The following is a 20,526-nucleotide window of genomic DNA, read 5'->3' as shown; positions in this document are numbered from 1 at the left end:
TTCAAGATTGGGAGATGTAGGCAACTGGATGTAGAAATAGCTTCTGGACAGCGACAAGGGAGCGCACAGCCCATAGAAAGGAATGACAGGCACATTCGATTAAGCCGTGGAAACTGGTACCTGGCAGGTAGGAAAGCAGCGCCAGAAGGCTTGTCAATAGCCCAGTGGATGGAAAAGGTTTTATTTCCCTCTTAAGAGATTCGCGCCCTTCCGTGCACCCTTGTGCAGCCTTGGAGGGCCGATTCCTCAGCTGCCCTGTTCCGTTCCCCCCTCCCCTGCTTGGACAGGTGGCTCAGTCCTCCCGGCACGCGACTCGCCGGCAGCTGGGCCAGGATGCGGGAAGTTTCTGATTGGCGGAGTGGCAGAAGCACCCGGTGAAAAGAGCTCCACTGGCGGCGCGCCCCAATCCGGGCGTAGCCAGCGCCGTACGGCAAAATGGCGTCCTCCAAGCATTTGGGACGCCCGGATGGGACAATTCCGTCCCCTGCAGGTCAGGGGAAGGGAGCCGCAGTCTATGTGGGCGGCATTAGAAGCCCTCGCGGGGCGGGTCCACCGTCACTTCCGGCCACCGGGGGCGGGGGGGGGGGGGGACTGGATTCCGTACGACAATATGGCCGCACCTAGGTGCCTGTAGCCGGAAACTCCGCGGCTTCCGGTCCGGAGTAGGGCCTGCGGTGGGAGGGGGAAGGAAGACGGAGGGAACCTTGCGAGGTTCTGAGATCAGCGGCGAGGGTCTTCTCGAGAGACTGTTTCTGAGGTGGGGGCCGGACGGTGCGGGGAGCGAAGGCGGGGGCGGGAATGTCGAGGGACAGGTACTGGGGGGTTCCGGGCGCTGAGTCTGAGGGGCAAGCTGTGGTACCTTCCTTCCTATCCCTGAAGGGGAGTGGGGCGGCCGGGGGCTGAACTGGGGGAGGGGTACTTGGCGGGAAGCTCATCTAGGGGAAGGACCGGACTCAGGGCTGGAATCTGAGTGGAAGCAGGAGAGCCCAGTGTGGGGCTCACTATCGGTTACAGGTCCCAGAAAGAGAATGGGGAAAATTAGGGTGGGGTGAGAGGGCGGGGGACTTGAGGTGAAATATCTCCAACCTAACGGCCCGGTTTGAGGAGAGCCATCAGAGGGTGGAATATGGAGATAATTTAAGTAGGAGAAAGGGGGATGGATTGTTGGGAGGGAACCTTCTTCGCCTCAGAGAGTCTCGGAGTTGGGGTGAACCTTCAGGATGGAGTGAGGGTGTGGATTTGATGTGTGTGAGAACACCTGAGGTGGTGCCAGCGGGGGTGTGGTATCTGTTCGAGGGGATGTCAAGGAAATCCGGAGTGAGAGGTCGTCCAGGGGTTGAGAGGAAGAATCAACTTGCCAACTATGAGAAATAGTGGGGAAATGCAACTGAAAGACCGGATATCGACGTGAGGGGTGGAGCTGGGGGTGGGACTTAAGGTTTTCTGATGGTTTGGGGCTCCCATAGTAAAGGGCCCAAAAAACAGATGGTACTAATGGTTGCTGAAGATAGGCAGTGAGGACACTGTTGGGCATGGCTGGGTGTTTTGAAACCCAAGAAGACTGAAAAATGTGTGAGATGAAGGGATGGGGCTATGCTGGAGGGGCTCTGTCTGAGGCCCCATCCCCTTCCAGCAGGAATTACGAAATCCCCAACACTTCCTCCCTCCGGGGGATTTGATCCCCCATGGCCACCGCTAACAGCATCATCGTGCTGGATGATGATGATGAAGATGAAGCAGCTGCTCTGCCAGGGCCCTCCCACCCACCCCCCAATCCGGCCTCACCCAGGGCAGAAGCCCCTGGCTCCTCTCAGCCCCATGGGGCTGGAGGAAGCAGTAGTTCGGGCGGCAAGAAATGCTACAAGTTGGAGAATGAGAAGCTGTTTGAAGAGGTGAGCTTTAGGGGAGAAGATTCTCGTACCCCAGGGAGGGGGATGGCTGACTGGCTCTCCTGTCCTTTCTTCCCCACTAACCCCACCTCACCTTCTTTCTCTCAATCCCATCCCTTGTCTCTTTCCCCCTCCCTTTTTCTCCTGAACCTTCCAGTTCCTTGAACTGTGTAAGACGCAGACGGCGGACCACCCTGAGGTGGTCCCGTTCCTCTATAACCGGCAGCAGCGGGCCCACTCTCTGTTTTTGGCCTCGGCGGAGTTCTGCAACATCCTCTCTCGGGTCCTCTCTCGGGCCCAGAGCCGGCCGGCTAAGCTCTATGTCTACATTAATGAGCTCTGCACTGTTCTCAAGGCCCACTCAGCCAAGAAGAAGCTGAACCTGGCCCCTGCTGCCACCACCTCTAGTGAGCCCTCTGGGAATAACCCTCCCGCAGACCCCTCCTTGGACCCCACAAGTGCTGAGACCACTGCCTCTGAGGCCCCAAGGACCCATGGTTCCCGGCGGCAGATCCAGCGCTTGGAGCAGCTGCTGGCACTCTACGTGGCAGAGATCCGGCGGCTGCAGGAAAAGGAGTTGGATCTCTCAGAATTGGATGACCCAGACTCCACTTACCTGCAGGAGGCGAGGTTGAAGCGTAAGCTGATCCGCCTCTTTGGGCGGCTGTGTGAGCTGAAAGACTGCTCTTCACTGACAGGCCGGGTCATAGAGCAGCGCATCCCCTACCGTGGTACCCGCTACCCAGAGGTCAACAGGCGCATTGAGCGGCTCATCAACAAGCCAGGGCCTGATACCTTCCCTGACTATGGAGACGTACTGCGGGCTGTAGAGAAGGCAGCTGCTCGGCACAGCCTTGGCCTCCCCCGACAGCAGCTCCAGCTCATGGCTCAGGATGCCTTCCGAGATGTGGGCATCAGGTTACAGGAGCGTCGCCACCTTGATCTCATCTACAACTTTGGCTGTCACCTCACAGATGACTATAGGCCAGGTAGGCATTAGTGAGATGCTCCTTGGTAACCCTCATTCGTCAGGTGTGTGGTGGAGGGGGTGTCTCTCTAGTCCCTTCTTCTAGGGTTCTGGGTGAGTACACTGACTTTATATCTTCCCACATAGGCATTGATCCCGCACTGTCAGATCCTGCCCTGGCTCGGCGCCTGCGGGAGAACCGGAGCTTGGCTATGAGCCGGCTGGATGAGGTCATCTCCAAGTATGCAATGATGCAAGACAAGAGCGAGGAGGGCGAGAGACAGAAGAGAAGAGCGCGGCTCCCCCAAGCCACCTCTTCCCACTCTGCAGACCCCTCCAAAGCCTCCTTGGATTCTGGTGAGGTATGGAAGGGAATACACCCTTCAGAGAGACCTTGTCCTTCCACTGCACTGGCCAGGAGGGAGTACGTGGTGACTGATCATGGCGTGTGCAGAAGGAATGCAAGAAGCAGCCCCTCTGGGGCAAGGGATTCCATAGAGAAACTCCTTTGTCCCCTGCAGGGCCCTAGTGGGATGGCATCCCAGGAGTGCCCTACCACCTCCAAGGCTGAGACCGATGATGAAGATGAGGAAAGTGATGAGGAGGAGGAGGAAGAGGAGGGAGAGGAAGATGAGGAGGAAGACGAGGAGGCCACAGATTCCGAAGAAGAGGAGGATCTGGAACAGATGCAGGAAGGTCAGGGGGACGATGAAGAGGAGGAGGAGGAGGAGGAGGAGGAGGAGGACGAGGAAGCAGGTATGTCAAGGAAACAGTATTCTTGTCGGTTCCCTCTACTCTGTTGGGCATGAGCCTCCTGTTTGAGATCCTTCCCTTCTTCCTCTTACTCCTAGTGTCCTCTCAGCAGTTTTCTTTCCCCTAGTTCTTTTGCTACCCCTCCCCTCTTTTCTTCTTTTCCAGGGAAGGATGGAGATAAGAGCCCCATGTCCCCACTACAGATCTCCACTGAAAAGAACCTGGAACCTCGCAAAGGGATCAGCGGGTCGTTGGGGGAGATGCAAAACAAAGGACTCACAGTGTCACCATCTTCACTGGCAGAAGATCCCCCGGCCCCCTCCAGCGTAGTTGCTGAAAGCAGTGGAGAGCACCTCGAGGAGTTGCCCCTGGAGGAGGAGAGCCCTATGTCTCAGCTCTTTGAGCTAGAGATTGAAGCCTTGCCCCTGGATACTACTCCTTCCCCTGAGGAGAGGGACGTTTCCTCTTCCAGGAAGCAATCAGAAGACCCTCTCACCACTGTCTTGGAGAATGGAGCAGCCATGGTCACCTCCACTTCCTTCAACGGAGGCGTCTCTCCTCACACCTGGGGAGATTCCAGTCCTCCCCACAAGAAATCTCGGAAGGAGAAGCAAACAGAAGCCGGGCCATTAGGAAAGAGGTAACAGCAATAAGGAGGAGAAAGAGGGAAGCCAAGGAGGGACTGCGGGGGCTTTCTGAGAGGAATACTGTGGAACGGAGTCTGCGAGGAGAAACTGGAGCTCCCCCTCCATCCTCAGTCTCCACATACCCTTCCACCCACATATGTTTCTGTCTCTAGCTATGTGGAAAGGCAAAGGGCAGTGCATGAGAAGACACATACTCTGCCCAGCCCGCCTTCCCCCTTGGCTTCCATGGCTCCAGTTGCTGATTCCTCCACAAGGGTGGATTCTCCTAGCCACGGCCTGGTGACCAGCTCCCTCTGTAGCCCATTTCCAGCCCGGTTGTTCGACACCCCACAATCACAACCCTCCAGACCTGGTACTTTTAAGGTAAGAGGGGGAGGCTGTGTTTCCTGACTTCATTCTCTTTCATTGTTCAGTTTGGGGTATTCTGTCTGCTGCACTCATCACCTCCTCTCTCTTCCCACCCCAGTTTTTGATCTCTGATAAGTCCTTCCCTTGGCTTCTCGTCCGCTGTGTTCCAGACCTCTCTGACTCTGTCTCTCACTCCCCTGCAGATGAGTGTGGCCACACAGTGCGATCCAGAGGAGATCATCGTGCTCTCAGACTCTGATTAACTGCCTCCCCCTCCTCCCTGCCTCCAAAATGTTTTGGGATAGTATTTGGAGGACGGTGGGAACCAGACGACTGAGGAAGGGATGGACTGAGCTAATCGCCTTTTGGTGGTTTCTTTAAAAAAAAAAAAAAAAGCTTAAGTTTTACACAGAAACATTAATAAACAATAAAGTTCTTTTCTTATTGTATTCCTGTCTTTTCCTTGTCCTGCTCTCACCAGCTGGTGATTGGCATGAGCTGTTCTCTGGCTCAGGGTTAGCCGTTCCCCCGGGATAGCCCTGGATCTGCCCTTTCCAGCTGCCTTCAGCACGCCTCTCGCGGAGTTCTTCTCGCCCTCAGGCCTTCTCCTTGCTCTCTGCCAGGCGCTGAAAAAATGTACTTCAGCCTCCTGAACGCGCTTTACTTTCTCACTTCGAGCGGTAGCAGTAAAAAGGCCAATCACGGGCCGACTCAAGGTTATTTAGCCAATCCAGGCCCGGAGGTAGGGGGCGGGGTTTCAGGGGGACTGTCAGAAGCTGGGAGACCGGGGCGATTAGATCCCGCAAACCCGCTAATGGCCACAGCTCAGGGGCGGAGCCCAGGCAGCGACGGCCTAGACCCATCGCCAATGGGAAGAGGCAGGCTTACCGAATTAAAGGGGAATGAGAACTTCGGCCGAACCGAGTCCTGCGTCCTCAGCGGCGGAAAGAGACCTGGTACCCTTAAGGTGGAAGGAAGAAGCTGTTCTTTAAAGGAGAAGTGGCCGAGTCGGCCGAGTATTGCCCAGCGGGTCGGGCGGGGTTCCCGCCTGTGCCTTTAAAGCCTGAGGGGCGGGAGGCGGAGCGGAGGCGGAGGGCGGAGGGAGTCGGCGCAAGATGGCGGCGGGAGGGGCCCAGGCTGCGGCTCTGGCCGCCGAGTGAGGGGCGGGGGGGCCCGGGGGCGCGCGGCCCGGTAAGCGGGGACGCGCGGGGTTGGGGGGCGCCTTCCGGGTGGGAGAGGAGGTCGAAGTAGCGCTTGGGGCGGAGCAGAAGGGGGCGGGGTCCGATGTGGGCGGGGGTAGATAAGGGGCGGAGCCCAAAAGCCATGGGCGGGTCTTGAGGTGGGCGGGGCCTAAATGGGCGGGGTTGGGGATAACTGGGGGCAAGGTGCGTGGCCTGCGAGAGAGCCGTGGGGTGGGGGGGCACGGCCTAAAGGGAAGTGGAGAGAGGGGTGGTTTTCAACACCAGAGCCAACCTGCCCCCCTCCCAAGAAAAGGGTACAAAACCCCAGAAAGGTAAATTTTGTAAAGTCAGGCTCTCAGGCAAATGGGAATTTCTGAGGGGAGGCACCCCACTCCCCAAGAGCACCTTATTTCTGTAACGTCCAAGGAAAGATCACTGGATTTGGAGTTAGGACACCTGCATTTGTGGGTGCTGCCACTTAATGGTGTAACCTTGGATAATCTCTTAATCTTTCTGAGCCTCAGTTTCCTCATCTGTCAAATGGAGTTGAAAGGAATACCTACCTTATAGTGTCACTGTGGGGAGTTACTCAGATAATGTGTGAACATGTTTTTAAACTGTAAAGGGCTGTGTCATTATGGGTTGTTATCATTCTTCTCTCTTTCTTTCCAGAGACCCCCCCGGCCGCCCTCCTCCTTCCCTTGTTCCTGTGGCTGGGGGGGTACCCCTTCCCTCCACACCATGGAGCCATCTCCCCTGTCTCCCAGCGGGGCAGCACTCCCCCTGCCTCTATCGCTGGCCCCACCACCACTGCCCCTGCCTGCAGCGGCAGTAGTGCACGTGTCCTTCCCCGAGGTGACCAGTGCCCTCTTGGAGTCTCTCAATCAGCAGCGGCTGCAGGGCCAGCTCTGTGATGTGTCCATCCGAGTGCAGGGACGGGAGTTCAGGGCTCATCGTGCTGTCCTGGCTGCCTCTTCCCCTTACTTCCACGACCAGGTCCTACTCAAGGGCATGACCTCCATCTCGCTGCCTAGCGTCATGGACCCAGGCGCCTTCGAGACTGTCTTGGCTTCAGCTTATACTGGTCGCCTCAGCATGGCCGCTGCTGACATTGTCAACTTCCTCACAGTGGGGTCTGTGCTCCAAATGTGGCACATCGTGGATAAGTGCACTGAACTCCTCCGAGAGGGCCGGGCCTCAGCCACCACCACCACCATCACCACTGCTGCAGCCACATCGGTCACTGTCCCTGGTGCTGGGGTCACCTCAGGGAGTGGGGGCACCGTGGCCCCTGCCACTGTGGGATCCGTACGCTTCCATGCCTCCAGCCGGGCCAGTGAGAATCAGTCCCCCAGCAGCAGCAACTATTTCAGCCCTCGGGAGTCCACTGATTTCTCATCTTCCTCCCAGGAGGCTTTTGCAGCTTCTGCAGTGGGCAGTAGGGAGCGTCAAGGAGGTGGCCCTGTATTCCCCGCCCCTGTGGTTGGCAGTGGGGGGGCTACCTCTGGGAAGCTGCTGCTGGAGGCAGATGAGCTGTGTGATGACGGTGGGGATGGGAGGGGTGCAGTGGTCCCTGGGGCTGGGCTCCGCCGGCCCACCTACGCACCCCCCAGCATTGTGCCGCAGAAACACTGGGTATATGTGAAACGGGGTGGAAACTGCCCAGCACCAGCGCCCCTCGTTCCCCAAGACCCAGACCTGGAAGAGGATGAGGAGGAGGAAGACTTGGTGTTGACCTGTGAGGATGATGAAGATGAAGAGCTGGGGCGTGGCTCCGGGGTGCCACCAGGGGGAGGATCTGAGGCTACCCTTAGCATAAGTGACGTCCGGACCCTGTCTGAGCCTCCAGACAAGGGAGAGGAGCAGGTCAATTTCTGTGAGTCCTCCAATGACTTTGGCCCCTATGAAGGTGGGGGTCCTGGGGCAGGGCTTGATGATTCAGGGGGACCAACCCCTTCCTCCTATGCTCCCTCCCATCCTTCGAGGCCCCTGCTTCCACTGGACATGCAAGGCAACCAGATCCTGGTCTTCCCATCCTCTTCATCCTCCTCCTCCTCCTCACAGGCTCCAGGCCAGCCACCAGGGAACCAAGCTGAACATGGGGCAGTGACCCTGGGGAGCACATCGGCAGGGGCCCTGGGCATGCCGGGTGGCACCGGCGGGACTCCTGGAGGGACAGGCAGTGGGGATGGAAATAAGATCTTTCTGTGCCACTGCGGAAAGGCCTTCTCCCACAAGAGCATGCGAGATCGCCATGTGAACATGCACCTCAACCTGCGGCCCTTTGATTGCCCCGTGTGCAACAAAAAGTTCAAGATGAAGCATCACCTGACAGAGCACATGAAGACACACACAGGCCTCAAGCCCTATGAGTGCGGCGTCTGCGCCAAGAAGTTCATGTGGCGAGACAGTTTCATGCGCCATCGGGGACATTGTGAGCGCCGGCACCGCCTAGGCGGCGGGGGCGGGGCCGGACCCGGACCCGGGGGGACCACCGGGCCAGCCTTGCAGCCCAAGAGAGAGTCCCCCGGCGGCGGGGGCAGCGGCGACGAGGCGAGTGGGGCCACGCCCCCGGCCAGTCGACGGGTCTGGTCCCCGCCCAGCGTCCACAAGGTGGAGATGGGCTTCAGTGGGGGCGGAGGAGCAAACTGAAGAGGCGAGCTACTGGGGGTAGCTTTCCGGGAAGAGGGATTAGGGATCACTAGCCAGGGGCGCTGTGGCCCGTAGGTGATCTCCCAACACACTTACTGTCTTCCTATCTCTATGGGCTTGTATATATTCTGGAGAGGGAACCGCCTCGCACCATGGGCCACCCCTTTCTACTCCTCAGCCCCTCCTCCCTAAAGTATCACCGGAACTCAGCCCTTCCTTCCCTTCAGATGGGTACACTGAAGCCCCAGCTCCCGAGTAGGGTGCAAGTGGTGGTGGGGGGGGGAGGGAGAGGGGACTTGTTGAGCATCCTGGAGTCGCTGGGTCGAGGGTCAGGTGGTTGTAGTCTGTACCTGAAGTCTGTGTTTGCGTAGTTGTGGGGACCAGGACTTTGAGCCCCACCCTTGTCCTAGAACATACCCTGCCCCCCAAAAGGATGTGCCCCTTATTTCTATCCTAATCCCTCTTCCTCCACCTTGGGGGTCCCCCACCTCCATTCTCACTGGGGAGTGGAGACAAGGAGTAAGTCGTAGGAGTACAAGGGTTTTATTTTAAATCTTATTTTTTTTAAACGGTGATTAAAATATTTATTGGTCATTTCATTTGCCTTCCCGACAACCCCTATGTGTTTGCTGGGGACCTGGCCCAGTTCGGGGAAGGTGGAGTAAGGGTTCTCAGGGAAGTGGATTCGGGGTTGGGGTGGACAGGAGGGGGTGCCTCTGGTGTGGGAAGGCTCCCGAACTCTGTGGTGCTGGGTGGTTCAGGAGGGCTGGGCGGGGCTGAGTTCCCCAGATCAGAACTGGAGAGGATGTTCCGGGATCCCTGCCCAGCCGGCGGAGGAAGCACCTGCCTCCCCCGAGCCTTCCCCTAGCCCGAGCGGAGATTTCCTCCGCCCCTCCTGCCGGCCTTTGGAGGAAAGTGAAAGTGAAAGTTAAAGGGGGAAAGCCGGCTTCGGAGCTGAGAAGATCGCGGCGCCATGAAGCCTCTGTCCCTGCTCCTCGCTGTGGCTCTGGGTGAGCGAACCCCGCGACTCTTAGCCTAGGGAAGCGGTGGGAGGTGACTGCCACCACGTCTGGGGGTGGGGTGGAGGAGATCGGGTCACCTGACGTTGGGGCCGTCCCCTCACTCGCGCCCATACCCCCCAGGCACGGCGACCGTCGTCTCGGCGGGACCCGCAGTGGTAGAGTGCTGGTTCGTGGAGGATGCGGGCGGGGGCCGGTTGTCCAAGAAACCCTCTGCACTGCTGCTGCGCCAGAGCTCGGAGAGCCCACCTCCCCGGCCGGACCTCGACCCAGAGCGCTACCTCAAAGTGCATGGTGAGTCATGCTGGACTCGCTCCCAACTCTGTCGCCTCCACCGAAACTCCCTGCTCTTTAGGTCTCACAGTGACCTCGGGCCTCAGTTTCCCCCTCTGTAAAATGAAACTGGATCACTTTTAAATCTCTCGCTACCGGGTAGTCTGTACCTTTAAAATTCCCTGGACGCTGCTCTCCCCACCCCTTTCCTGGCGGAGATTCTAAGGCAGCAACTTCTCTCTCTGTGCTCACAGACCCCGCGGGCACCCTCCTGGCCGCCTTCAGGCGATACCCGCGGGACGCCCCCGCGCCACGCTGCGAAATGAGCCACTACGTCCCGCTTCCTGCCTCGGCGATCTGGCTCAGCGGCTTGACCCCGGAGCAGAGCTGCCCGCGGGCCCTGGATGGGAGGTGGCTCATGGTCAGCATGTCCAGCCCGGTCCTCAGCCTCTCCAGCCTCCTTCGACCACAGTCCGAGCCTCAGCCGGAGCCTGCTCTCATCACCATGGCGACAGGTAGCTACCGAGGGGAAGTAGAGATAAACGGGTAGATTCTAAGGGTCCAGATCAGCCGTTAACTCGCTATGTGGACTTGAGCGAGTCATTTCCCTAGTCGGGTCTCAGTTTCTTTATTTATAAATCGAGGCAGTTCAGCTGAAGTTAAGATGTCTCTACCGGTTCTTCTAGTCCCAGCCTAGTTTAAACAAAAGTGCAGTTTGGGGCGGGGCTTTGGAGCCAGGCGGGGGTTCCTGACACCCGACCTTAAGAAACTCGCTAGGCGACAGAGTTGGGAGGGTCTCAGAAACAGGAACTTTTGCACCTTTCCTCCTAGATCTTGCTAGGCTCCCCCACATTTGCGGTTCACCCAGTTTAAAAAAAAAGCCTTCGCGCCCCACCCGCGCCCACATCCGGCACTGCGGCAACCAGCAAAGCGCAGGCTCTTGAGCTCTAGCGCGTCGACCTCCCTTGACAGACCCTTCTCTATGGCGCGTGATGATGCCCTGACTCTGTGGTCACCGAATGGTGGGCTTGAGTGCGTGGAAGGGAAGCGGCAGATCTAATGGTTCCCGCTGCAAGGGCCACTTACTGCATTGTGTGACGCAGTTTGAGGCCCAGGGGTCAGGCACCTTGCTGGGCTGGGGCGCAGGGAGGGAGTGGGCCGATAAAGCAAGAATGGGGAAGATATGACCGGGATTTGGGATTTCTCGGAGGTCTTCTCGAGAGGGTAGGTAGGATATTAACAGAGTCCTCGGCTTCCTTCAGTCTTGTGCGATTTTATGGAAACAATACAGCCTGACCGGCTGGTCAACCCCAGCCGAGCCCTACACCCTCCCGTCCCCAGTACCTTCTCCCTGCCACCCTCATCACTGAGAGAGAATCACCCACGGGGCTCAGCACCCACCCTGAAACCCTCACATCTGCCTACACCTCCATTCTTAGTCCCCAGACCTCGCTGTGGGCAGGGGCAGAGGCAAACTGCTCCTTGTGGGGACAGTAGCTCTCTCTAGTGGGTAGGAATATTTCCCAGGCTGTTGGCTTCACAAGGTGGGGTGAGAATGTCCTTTTCTCTCTGAATATGCTTTTCCAACTGTAAAATGTGGATGGTTATTTCCCATCTGCCTTCCCATTGTTGTAAAAATCAAGCGAGACACTTTGTTAATTTATTCACTGATTAAATATTTATTATCACCAAGAATAAATTAGGGCCCAGTAGTTCTCAGTCCAGGCTGCAAATAAGAATCCTTTTGGAGGTTATACTGAAATCTGAGTTTTACTCCAGATGAATTAAATCAGAACCTCTGGGTGGCCTTGGTTACTTTTAAGGGTCACAAAGGTGATCGGATGTAGAGTCTACTCTCAGGAAGGTTCCCATCAGATTTGTCTTGGGTAATTGTAGAGTAGAAAGTGACTTGGACCGTAAAAGAAGTGCAGATAGGGAGCCATGGGCATGTGCCCAGGAGAGAAAATTATTGCATCTCACCCACCACCAGGGGTGAAAACTAGTTGCTGTGTTCAGCCCTCCTTTTCAAGCATTCCTACTTGATTAGGGATTTAAGAATGTGAAAGTTGTTGTTTCAATGTAAAGTTAAAAATGAACTCTTTCCAGGGTCACAGATCATCAGTAATTTTGCTAGTATGCATTTATACTTTATTTCTTACCAAATTAGTTGTCAAATACTCTAAAATGTTTCTTGAGAAATATACTTTTGTAATATACTTGTGTGTATAGTATTTAATTCTCATCGTTCTTTTAAAATTGTTATAGAAAGTTTCAATGACACACTAAAGTAGAGAACAGTAAAATGAACCCCCCATATACCCATTATCTACTGGTATAGTTATTACATTTTACCAAATTGTTTTACCTATCCTCCCCCAAACTTCTGTTCTTTTTTGGAAGTATTTTTAAGTATATCCCATCGTATTATTTTACTCATAAGTACTTCAGTAAGCATCTCTATCATATAAGGACTTTAACAACCCCCCCCACACACAATAGCATTATCATACCTAACAAAACAAACAATAATTCCTTAGTATCATTTAACTCCTGGCTCATATTAAATTTCTCCCGATTGTCTCAATGATGTTATTTTACAGTCTGTTTGCTTCAGTCAGGATAAAAAAGAGGTCTATATATTCTATTTGGTTGTTGCAGCTGCTTGGGCTGCCAAAACAAAATATCATAAACCAGGGGGCTTAAACAACAGGAATTTATTTTCTCAGTTTTGGAGGCTAGAAGTCCAAGATCAAGTCCAAGATCAAGGTGCTAGCAGGGCTGTTGTCTGGTGAGAACTCTCCCCTTGTGGTTACAGATGGCTGCCTTCTGGCTGTGTCCCCACATGGAGGGGAGAGAGAGCTGCGGTGTTTCTTCCTCTTCTTATAAGGGCACCAGCTCTATCAGGTTAGGGCCTACCTTTATGACCTCATTAACTTTATCACCTCCTCCTAGTCCCTATCTCCAAATACAGTCACATTGTGGGTTAAGGCTTCAACATTTGAATTGGGGGGGTTGGGGGAGGGAGAACCACAGACATTCAGTCTATAACAGTTTTGTCTCTCTTTTTTAAAAAATTTATTTATTTTTGGTTGCCTTGGGTCTTCGTTGCTGCATGCGGGCTTTCTCTAGTTGCAGTGAGTGGGGGCTACTCTTCATTGCGGTGTGCGGGCTTCTCGTTGCGGTGGCTTCTCTTGTGGAGCATGGGCTCTAGGCACGCGGGCTTCAGTAGTTTTGGCTCACGGTCTCTAGAGTGCAGGTTCAGTAGTTGTGGCACATGGGCTTAGTTGCTCTGCGGCATGTGGGATCTTCCTGGACCAGGGATCGAATCCTTGTCCCCTGAATTGACAGGCGAATTCTTAACCACTGCGCCACCAGGGAGGTCCCAGTTTTGTCTCTTAAGTCTCTTTTATTTGTAATTGCCCCACCCCTTTAAATGCTATTGATTTGTCATTTGTTCTGTAGAAGTTCCCACATTCTATATTTGGCCAATTGTTTCCTCATCCTGTCATTTCCTTTGTTCCTTTTCCCTCCATATTTCCTATAAATTGGTAGTTAGAGCTAGAGGCTTGATTAGATTTGGGTTTAAATTTTTTCAGTTTTATATATATATATATATATATATATATAGTACGCGGGCCTCTCACTGCTGTGGCCTCTCCCGTTGCGGAGCACAGGCTCCAGACGCGCAGGCTCAACGGACATGGCTTACGGGCCTAGCCACTCCTTGGCATGTGGGATCTTCCCGGACCGGGGCATGAATCCATGTCCCCTGCATCGGCAGGTGGACTCTCAACCACTGCGCCACCAGGGAAGCCCCAGTGATATTTTATAATAGTTTTTACCATTCACTTTTTAACAGAAGAGCATAAGCCTATATAATACAAGCTGCAAAACAGGTAGAAATTTCCTTACCAACAGGTTCTGGCCCTGTTGTGTTTACATTTGTATTTTTACAGAGTCCAGGTTGTGGGATGCAGGTCTAAAATTGCTTCATAATCCCATATTAAAGAGCACTGTTAGCTTAAGGTTGAACTGTAAAACCTTTAGGTTTTGTTTATTAATCCTACAGATTGATTCTTACAATTCAAAACTGTATTTTTGGATTTTAATAAACTAAATGAAATTGCTTACTTTTTTTTACTCTATTGAACAAAAACGATCCCATGAAGTTCAGAGAAGTTTAACCTTATAGGCCTTAGAAGCTAGGATTAAAAATTACACAAAAAAAGGGGGGGCTTCCCCGGTGGCGCAGTGGTTGAGAGTCCGCCTGCCGATGCAGGGGACACGGGTTCGTGCCCCGGTCTGGGAGGATCCCACATGTGGAGTGGCTGCGCCGCTGAGCCTGCGCGTCCGGAGCCTGTGCTCCGCAATGGGAGAGGCCACAACAGTGAGAGGCCCGCATAACGCAAAAAAAAAAAAAAAAAAAAATAGGGAATTCCCTGTCAGTCTAGTGGTTAGGACTCTGCTCTTTCACTGTCGAGGGCCTGGGGTTCAATCTCTGGTTGGGGAGTTAAGATCCCGTAAGCCCCGTGGCATGGCCAAAAAAAATTACATAAAAATAACCACAGAGGCTTCCCTGGTGGCGCAGTGGTTGAGAGTCCGCCTGCCGATGCAGGGGACACGGGTTCATGCCCCGGTCCGGGAAGATCCCACATGCCGCGGAGCGGCTATGCCCGTGAGCCATGGCCGCTGAGCCTGCGCGTCCGGAGCCTGTGCTCTGCAACGGGAGAGGCCACAGCAGTAAGAGGCCCGCGTACCGCAAAAGAAAAAAAAAATAAAAAAATAACCACAAGAGAAAAAAATTACTTCTACCTGGAAGACCCAGACATTTCTGGCAGTGGAACAGATCTGAAGGACATGAAGTAGTTAGATGTTGGAGAAAATGGGGGAGGGACATTAGAAACTGAAGGAACCAAAGCAAAGAAAAGCCCAGTGACTAGAGTTTCTGCTGGTCGCAAGAAAGGGATTCTATGTGGCTGGTTCTTAGGGTGCAAGAGAAGTCTGGAAAGATGGGTTGGGGGCTGGATTACCAAGTACTGTGAAAGCTGGAGTTTATAAATGATAGTGAACCATCAGGAGTTTTGTGTGTGTGTGTGTGTGTGTGTGTGTGTGTGTGTGTGTGTGCGCCATTTTTCCAAAAGCCCGTTATTTTACTTGATTCCTACAAAAGGTGGCAAGGATTAGATCATTGGACTAATGGGGAAAATAGAGATTAAGTCCTTTTCCCAAGATACCCAGCAAGTCCATCATGATGATGATGACAGTAATGAAAATAGTAACAGCTAAGCATTTTCTATATGCCAGCTCCTGTTCTATGCACTTTATAGGCATAATCTTATTTATTCCTCCCAACAACCGTAAGAACTAGGTACTGATGTTATTCCCATGTCACAGATGAAGATATATGAGACACAGAGCAGTTAGGTAATTTGCCCAGGGACACACAACTTGTAAGAAGCAGGGCTAGGAATTGAACCTGGGCCATCTAGCTCCAGCGTGTGCCTTTAGTTGCTGGCTTCCTAGGTAGCTGGGATTTTTAAACAGGCAAGTGCCCAGATCAGACTTGTAGCCACGCTATTTGGTTTCAGTGTGGAGGATGAAATGAAAGGGAGAGAGATACTGATAGAGGATAGGGAGACCTGAGAGGAGGCTGTTGTAATTGTCCAAATGTATATTGATAAGAACTTGAGTAGGAAACATGTAAGATCTATTTGGGAGACAGAATTAGGGCCTGGTGGGGAGAGCACATAGCACATTATATTTGGCAATCTGTCTCCTACACAATTTGAGGGCAGGGGCTGCCTGTCTTGTTTACCACTCTCGTCAACCGTGAACATCCTAGGTGCTCAATAAATATTAGTTGAATGAATTAATTAGAAGAAGGAGTCTTAGGGACTCCAAATGCTTGCCTTTAGCGCCTGGGGGCTGGTGGTGATCATTGGTCAAGGCAGGTAAGATGGGCATTGGAGCCGAGTGGGGAAATGTTCTAGTGATGCTATTGAGTTGGGGCACGTTACATTTGCCTGGCAGATGGTTGGCTGTAATCACAGCAAACACTTTTGTAGTCATACTGTGTTCCAGGCACTGTTCTAAGCAGCTTTCATATATAGATGTCTTTGTTATCCAGAATCAGGAACTGCATACGTCTGAGTAGCAGGTGTTAAATGATTTAACCTTCACTACAACCTCATGGGATAGGTACTATCATCATTATTATCCCTATTTAGGAGATTCAGAAAGTGAAGAGTAAAGTAACTGTTCCAAGGCCATATAAATAGCTGCAGAGTGGGGATTAACCAGGGCAGCCAGGCTCCAGGCACTCAACCAGCATATACTGCCTCAGTAGATCACAGTTGTCTGTGTTCAGGTCTAGTCTAGAGCCAGAACCTTCCAGAGTCAGTAAATACTCTGCATAGCACCATAGGGTTGACAGTCATGAATCATCACTTCTTCACCAGCAAACCAAGAAGGGCCTGGCTCTTCAAAGGTGGGCGTGGAAGCTGGTGGGCTGGTTCAGGTTGTGTCAGGGCACACTCAGATCCCGCTGACCCCAGAGGTGGTGCAGCACGGGCTGTGTGTTCCGAGCAGCCTTCAAGGGCTGTACCCACTCACTGCCTCTATTCACCGTGAGACCTCTCTGCTCACTCTGAGTCTCACTGGGTCCCACCCAGTCCCAGGGCAAAGGGGATTTGCAGGGAGGGCTGGAAGATGGTGAGTGTCAGAAAGGAGGTGTCGTCAGAGGGGTGGGTAAATTAGAGTCGAGTCCCCCCCGTAACTCCATTTCTCTATTTTATTCTCTTTCTTCCTCTCCCCCTCCCCACCTTCCTCTCCTCATCTTCCTCAGCTGTGCTGACTGTCCTCACTCACACCCCCACCCCTCGCATCCGATTGGGACAAGATGCCCTGCTGGACCTGAGCTTCGCCTACTCGCCCCCCACCCCCAAGGCTGCTACCTCTCTGGCCCCAGGTCCCCCTCCCTTTGGGCTGGAATGGCGACGCCAGCACCTGGGTAAGGGGCACCTGATGCTGGCTGCGACTCCTGGGCTGAGTGGGCAAATGCCAGCTGCCCGAGAGGGGGCGGTGGCATTTGCTGCTTGGGATGATGATGAGCCCTTGGGGCCGTGGACCGGAAATGGGACCTTCTGGCTGCCTGCAGTGCAGCCCTTCCAGGAGGGCACCTATCTGGCTACTGTACACCTGCCATACCTACAAGGGCAGACCACCCTGGAGCTTGCCGTACAGAGTGAGTGAGGGGACAGGGGTCTCTGTGGGTAGAGGGTGATCACTGGGATTATGGGGACACCATGATGGGGGAAGGATGGTGGAGAAAAGGGTGCTGGTTGAGTAGAGGGAGACAGATTGGGGGTCCCTGAGAGTCAGGGGGGCAATGGGTAGAGGGTCCCTGGGAATCTGAGTGGCTTTGGGATGAAGGTTCCCAAATCTGAGGGAGTAGGGGTCCCTGAGAATGGGGGCTTTGGCATGGAGATTCCTGTGAAACACCAATGGAGAGATGGCAGGTTCCCCATCCTGGGAGGAGAAAACCCAAACCCCTCAGTATTGGGGAAGCCAGAGGGCACACTGAGGGCCTCTGAGAGAGGACAGTGTAGATTGATTCCCTCATGCTGCTTTCTTACTCTCTCCCCAGAGCCCCCCAAGGTGACCCTGACACCAGCACCTCTTATATGGGCTGCCCCCAGGGAGGCACCCCCGGAGCTGCTCTGCCTCGTGTCCCACTTCTACCCCTCCGAGGGCCTGGAGGTGGAGTGGGAGCTCTGGGGTGGCCCAGAGGGTCGCTTTCAGAAGGCCGAGGGGCAGAGGTGGCTCTCCGCCCTAAGCCATCACTCAGATGGCTCCGTGAGCCTCTCTGCACACCTGCAGCCACCCCCGGTCACCACCGGGCAGCATGGGGCACGCTATGCCTGTCGTGTCCACCACCCCAGCCTGCCCGCCTTGGGGCGCAGCGCCGAGGTAACCCTGCAGGTAGCTGGTAAGAGCCTGAAATATGGAGAAACGGGGAGGGGTGTGGGGAGAGGTGCCTGGGAATTTCAGACTCATTCTTGCTCCTTCTGCCTGCCAGGTCTCTCTGGGCCCTCTCTGGAGGATGGCGTAGGCCTCTTCCTGTCTGCCTTTCTCCTCCTTGGGCTCATCAATGTGCTGGGCTGGGCCGGTGAGTGTAAGTCCCACCCAGGCTGGGACCCTTGACTGGCAGACATTCTCTTCCTCCTCCCAGAAGAAGTCTGACACCCATCCCTCTGCCCTTCTACTGCCCCATCCCATCCCTTCTAAATTTCTCTCCACAGCTGCCTACCTGGCAACTTCCAAGGATTCAGTGGAAAAGGTAACAACACTCTACCTTCCTTTATTTTTCCCTTCTCATTTTATCCCCTCTGCCCAACTCCTCACCCAGGAGGGAGGCTGCTGGCTTGGTGGGCAGAACCCAGACTTGGAATTCACACAGACCTGCATTAAATCCTGCCATCTCAAACGTGCTACACCTCAGTTTCCTTGGGTGTAGGGGGAAAAAAAACTGCTTAGGCAGTGCTGTCCAATAGAATTATAATGCAAACCACATACGTAAATTTAAATATATAATCTAGGGACTGCTTTAAAAAGGTAAAGAGATATCTAATATATCCAAAATGTTATCGTGGCAACATGTCATCAGTATAAGAAATTATAGTGTTTTTTCCATTCTAAGTCCTCAAAAACAGGAGTTTATTTTAAACTGGCAGCACACCTGAATTTGGACTAGCCACATTTCAAATGCTCAACAGACACAAGTGGGTGGTGGCTACCCTTCCGGCCAGCAGAGCCTCAGAGGGCTCTTGGAATGATTAAAAGAGAAAGGGCATCTCCTCTGGAAGATGCAGGAGCAAAAGCACTTGGCACAGTGCCAGGCTTAAAACACATAGAAAATGTTAGCCTCTATCATCTGCCATCCTCTGTGCCCATGATGTTCATTTGTCTCTGGATTGACCATAAGCACTTCACCCTGCCCCGAATTCCTCACCTCCTTTTTACTTCTCTTCCAGAAAACACAGTGAGGCCAACTCACCACCATCCTGGGGAAGCCACCATCATCTCTGGTCTGAGCCACTGTAGTAACTCCCCCAAATTGTATACCCTTGGTTCGTGCCCCCTCCAGTCTCTCTCCAGTGAGCAGCTGCTTTCTGAAAAGACAAAAGACATTCACCTTCTTAGGGCTCTAGAGCAGCAGTTCTCAAAATTTTTGTTCTCAGGACCTCTTAAAAATTATCAAGGACCCTACAGAGCTTTTGCTTATGTGGGTTATAAACTATAGATATTTATTGTACTAGAACTTAAAACTGAGAACAATTTAATACACAGGAAGACACAAGCACACGTTCCATTAGCTGTGGGGACGATGTCAATACACGTCATGTAGCTTCAGGAGAACGCTGTACGTTTTTTAGAGAATGAGAATGAAAAGGCAAATAACAGTTTGCGATTGTTATGAAAATAGCCCAAACTTCGCATACCCCCTGAAATAGTCTCAGGGACCTCTGGGACAGAAACGGGTGCTCGAGAGGCAAAATCCATTCTTCTTGTCCTGGCTTGTGTATCCCTGCGCTCCAGCCACTGCTTACCTCTTCAAGCCCGCCTCGTGCTCTCTCCGGCCCTCTTCTCAATGCTTATCACACCTACGGCTGATCCTTTTCTTCAATAGCCTCCCACCCTCCCTGGGTCCCAGAGCGCTGTTCCCTCTGCCTGGTCCATCCTCGCCCTTCCTGGGCTCCAGACCAGGTCAGCCTTGTCATTCCCTCAGATCGCCGCGTGTCCCTCTTGTGCGGTTCACCACGGTTGTATTTAAGTGATTGTGCGAGTCGTTGTTAAATGCTTGTTTCCCTGCCCGGACTGTCGTCTCCTCGAAGGCGAGGATGAGCCTGTCCGTCCCCTGGTGTATCCCCCGCGCCGGCACAGGGCCTGGCGCCCGCTGGAGGGCGCTCAATATAAGAAGTTAGTCTTTTTGCGTCCTAAGAATTCAAAAGCAGGTGTTGGATCAAATAACTATTGGAGGAAGGAAGCAGCGGCTCGGCTTAGGGACCTCCGAAGGTCAGGACGGTCGGCCAGACTGACGCGGGGAGCGGGTCTAATCGTATGGGAATAAACTTGTTCAGTGCTTCCAACGGGTGCCTTAGTTCTTCCCCAGGGATCCCCTTTGCAAGCGCGAGAACACTTCCAATCGCGTGTTCCTTCCAACGACCCCGCCTCTCAAATGCCTCGGCTGCACCCAATCCCCCTTCGGAACTGATTGGGGTCGGGCGCCACTAATGGCGGACAGGACGCCCTCAAGCAGCCGGCCCTAGAGGGGTGACAGTACGTGAACCGAGATCCAGGCCCTGGCGTCGGAAACCCCCGAGCGCCGAGTCCCTAACCGGACGTGGCGGCTTCCTGCTCCGCCCCTTTCCGAGGGGGCGGGAACCCAGGGCTCTCAGGAAAAGCCGGAGTGGATTTCGGCCCTCTACACGCGCGGGTGGGGGTGGGAGTGGAACCCTGCGGGCTGGAGTAACTGTGTCCGTCCCCGCCTAAAACGCTTCCCGCGGGAGTTTTAGCCTAGTGGTTGTGTTAGGGGAGAGGAATGTCAAATTTGGCTCCTGCCCTTCCCCGGGGGCTGGAGACTGAAATCTTTATATCAGTTAAGTGCGGGGCGACTTGGGTTCCAGGATCCCCGAGTCCAGGGGGCCCGAGGACAGCGGAGCTGGAGACCCGGGCTCCTGGGTCCCGGCCCCTGAGTGTCTAGCGCTCCTCTCGTCCGCGGCCCTGGCTCCTGTCCTC

The 20,526-nt window shown here is 54.1% G+C and overlaps 3 protein-coding genes across 5 annotated transcripts; all 3 read left to right on the top strand.

The window, feature by feature from the left end:
- Positions 1 to 670: 670 nt before the first annotated feature.
- Positions 671 to 5,197, top strand: DAXX (death domain associated protein). 2 transcript variants are annotated; one of them, XM_082847390.1, is made up of 8 exons: positions 671 to 757; positions 1,634 to 1,892; positions 2,047 to 2,878; positions 3,004 to 3,218; positions 3,378 to 3,612; positions 3,775 to 4,249; positions 4,409 to 4,619; positions 4,808 to 5,197. In XM_082847390.1, the coding sequence occupies exons 2-8, from the start codon at positions 1,686 to 1,688 to the stop codon at positions 4,865 to 4,867; spliced, it is 2,235 nt and encodes a 744-aa protein (XP_082703516.1). In that variant the 5' UTR covers positions 671 to 757; positions 1,634 to 1,685; the 3' UTR covers positions 4,868 to 5,197. The 2 variants fall into 2 exon arrangements, with proteins under 2 accessions (XP_082703516.1, XP_082703517.1); XM_082847391.1 differs by having other exon boundaries at positions 677 to 757; positions 1,637 to 1,892.
- Positions 5,198 to 6,511: 1,314 nt separating this feature from the next.
- ZBTB22 (zinc finger and BTB domain containing 22) lies at positions 6,512 to 8,679 on the top strand. The gene has a single exon (XM_082847341.1). It carries the CDS (start codon positions 6,527 to 6,529, stop codon positions 8,435 to 8,437), a length of 1,911 nt encoding a protein of 636 aa, XP_082703467.1. The 5' UTR covers positions 6,512 to 6,526; the 3' UTR covers positions 8,438 to 8,679.
- A 566-nt stretch (positions 8,680 to 9,245) lies between these two features.
- TAPBP (TAP binding protein) lies at positions 9,246 to 19,910 on the top strand. Of its 2 annotated transcripts, none has more exons than XM_082847741.1 (8): positions 9,246 to 9,447; positions 9,580 to 9,750; positions 9,984 to 10,244; positions 16,574 to 16,972; positions 17,375 to 17,716; positions 17,807 to 17,896; positions 18,030 to 18,067; positions 18,762 to 19,910. In XM_082847741.1, exons 1-8 carry the CDS (start codon positions 9,411 to 9,413, stop codon positions 18,771 to 18,773), a joined length of 1,350 nt encoding a protein of 449 aa, XP_082703867.1. In that variant the 5' UTR covers positions 9,246 to 9,410; the 3' UTR covers positions 18,774 to 19,910. The 2 variants fall into 2 exon arrangements, with proteins under 2 accessions (XP_082703867.1, XP_082703866.1); XM_082847740.1 differs by having other exon boundaries at positions 17,807 to 17,902.
- The last annotated feature ends 616 nt before the right edge of the window (positions 19,911 to 20,526 follow it).

Source organism: Leucopleurus acutus, assembly GCF_964270905.1.
Source record: "Leucopleurus acutus genome assembly, chromosome: 10".
NCBI classification, from domain to species: domain Eukaryota; kingdom Metazoa; phylum Chordata; class Mammalia; order Artiodactyla; family Delphinidae; genus Leucopleurus; species Leucopleurus acutus.
Note: the sequence above shows the minus strand (reverse complement) of the source record. Positions and strands in the feature narration are given on the sequence as shown.

Coding starts and splice junctions, on each gene's coding strand:
- DAXX (XM_082847390.1), top strand. CDS start 1,686: ATGGCCACCGCTAACAGCATCATCGTGCTGGATGATGATGATGAAGAT. Junction 2,879..3,003: donor CACAGATGACTATAGGCCAG/GTAGGCATTAGT, acceptor CTTCCCACATAG/GCATTGATCCCGCACTGTCA. Junction 4,250..4,408: donor GCCGGGCCATTAGGAAAGAG/GTAACAGCAATA, acceptor TTCTGTCTCTAG/CTATGTGGAAAGGCAAAGGG.
- ZBTB22 (XM_082847341.1), top strand. CDS start 6,527: ATGGAGCCATCTCCCCTGTCTCCCAGCGGGGCAGCACTCCCCCTGCCT.
- TAPBP (XM_082847740.1), top strand. CDS start 9,411: ATGAAGCCTCTGTCCCTGCTCCTCGCTGTGGCTCTGG. Junction 9,448..9,579: donor GCTCCTCGCTGTGGCTCTGG/GTGAGCGAACCC, acceptor CATACCCCCCAG/GCACGGCGACCGTCGTCTCG. Junction 10,245..16,573: donor TCTCATCACCATGGCGACAG/GTAGCTACCGAG, acceptor CATCTTCCTCAG/CTGTGCTGACTGTCCTCACT.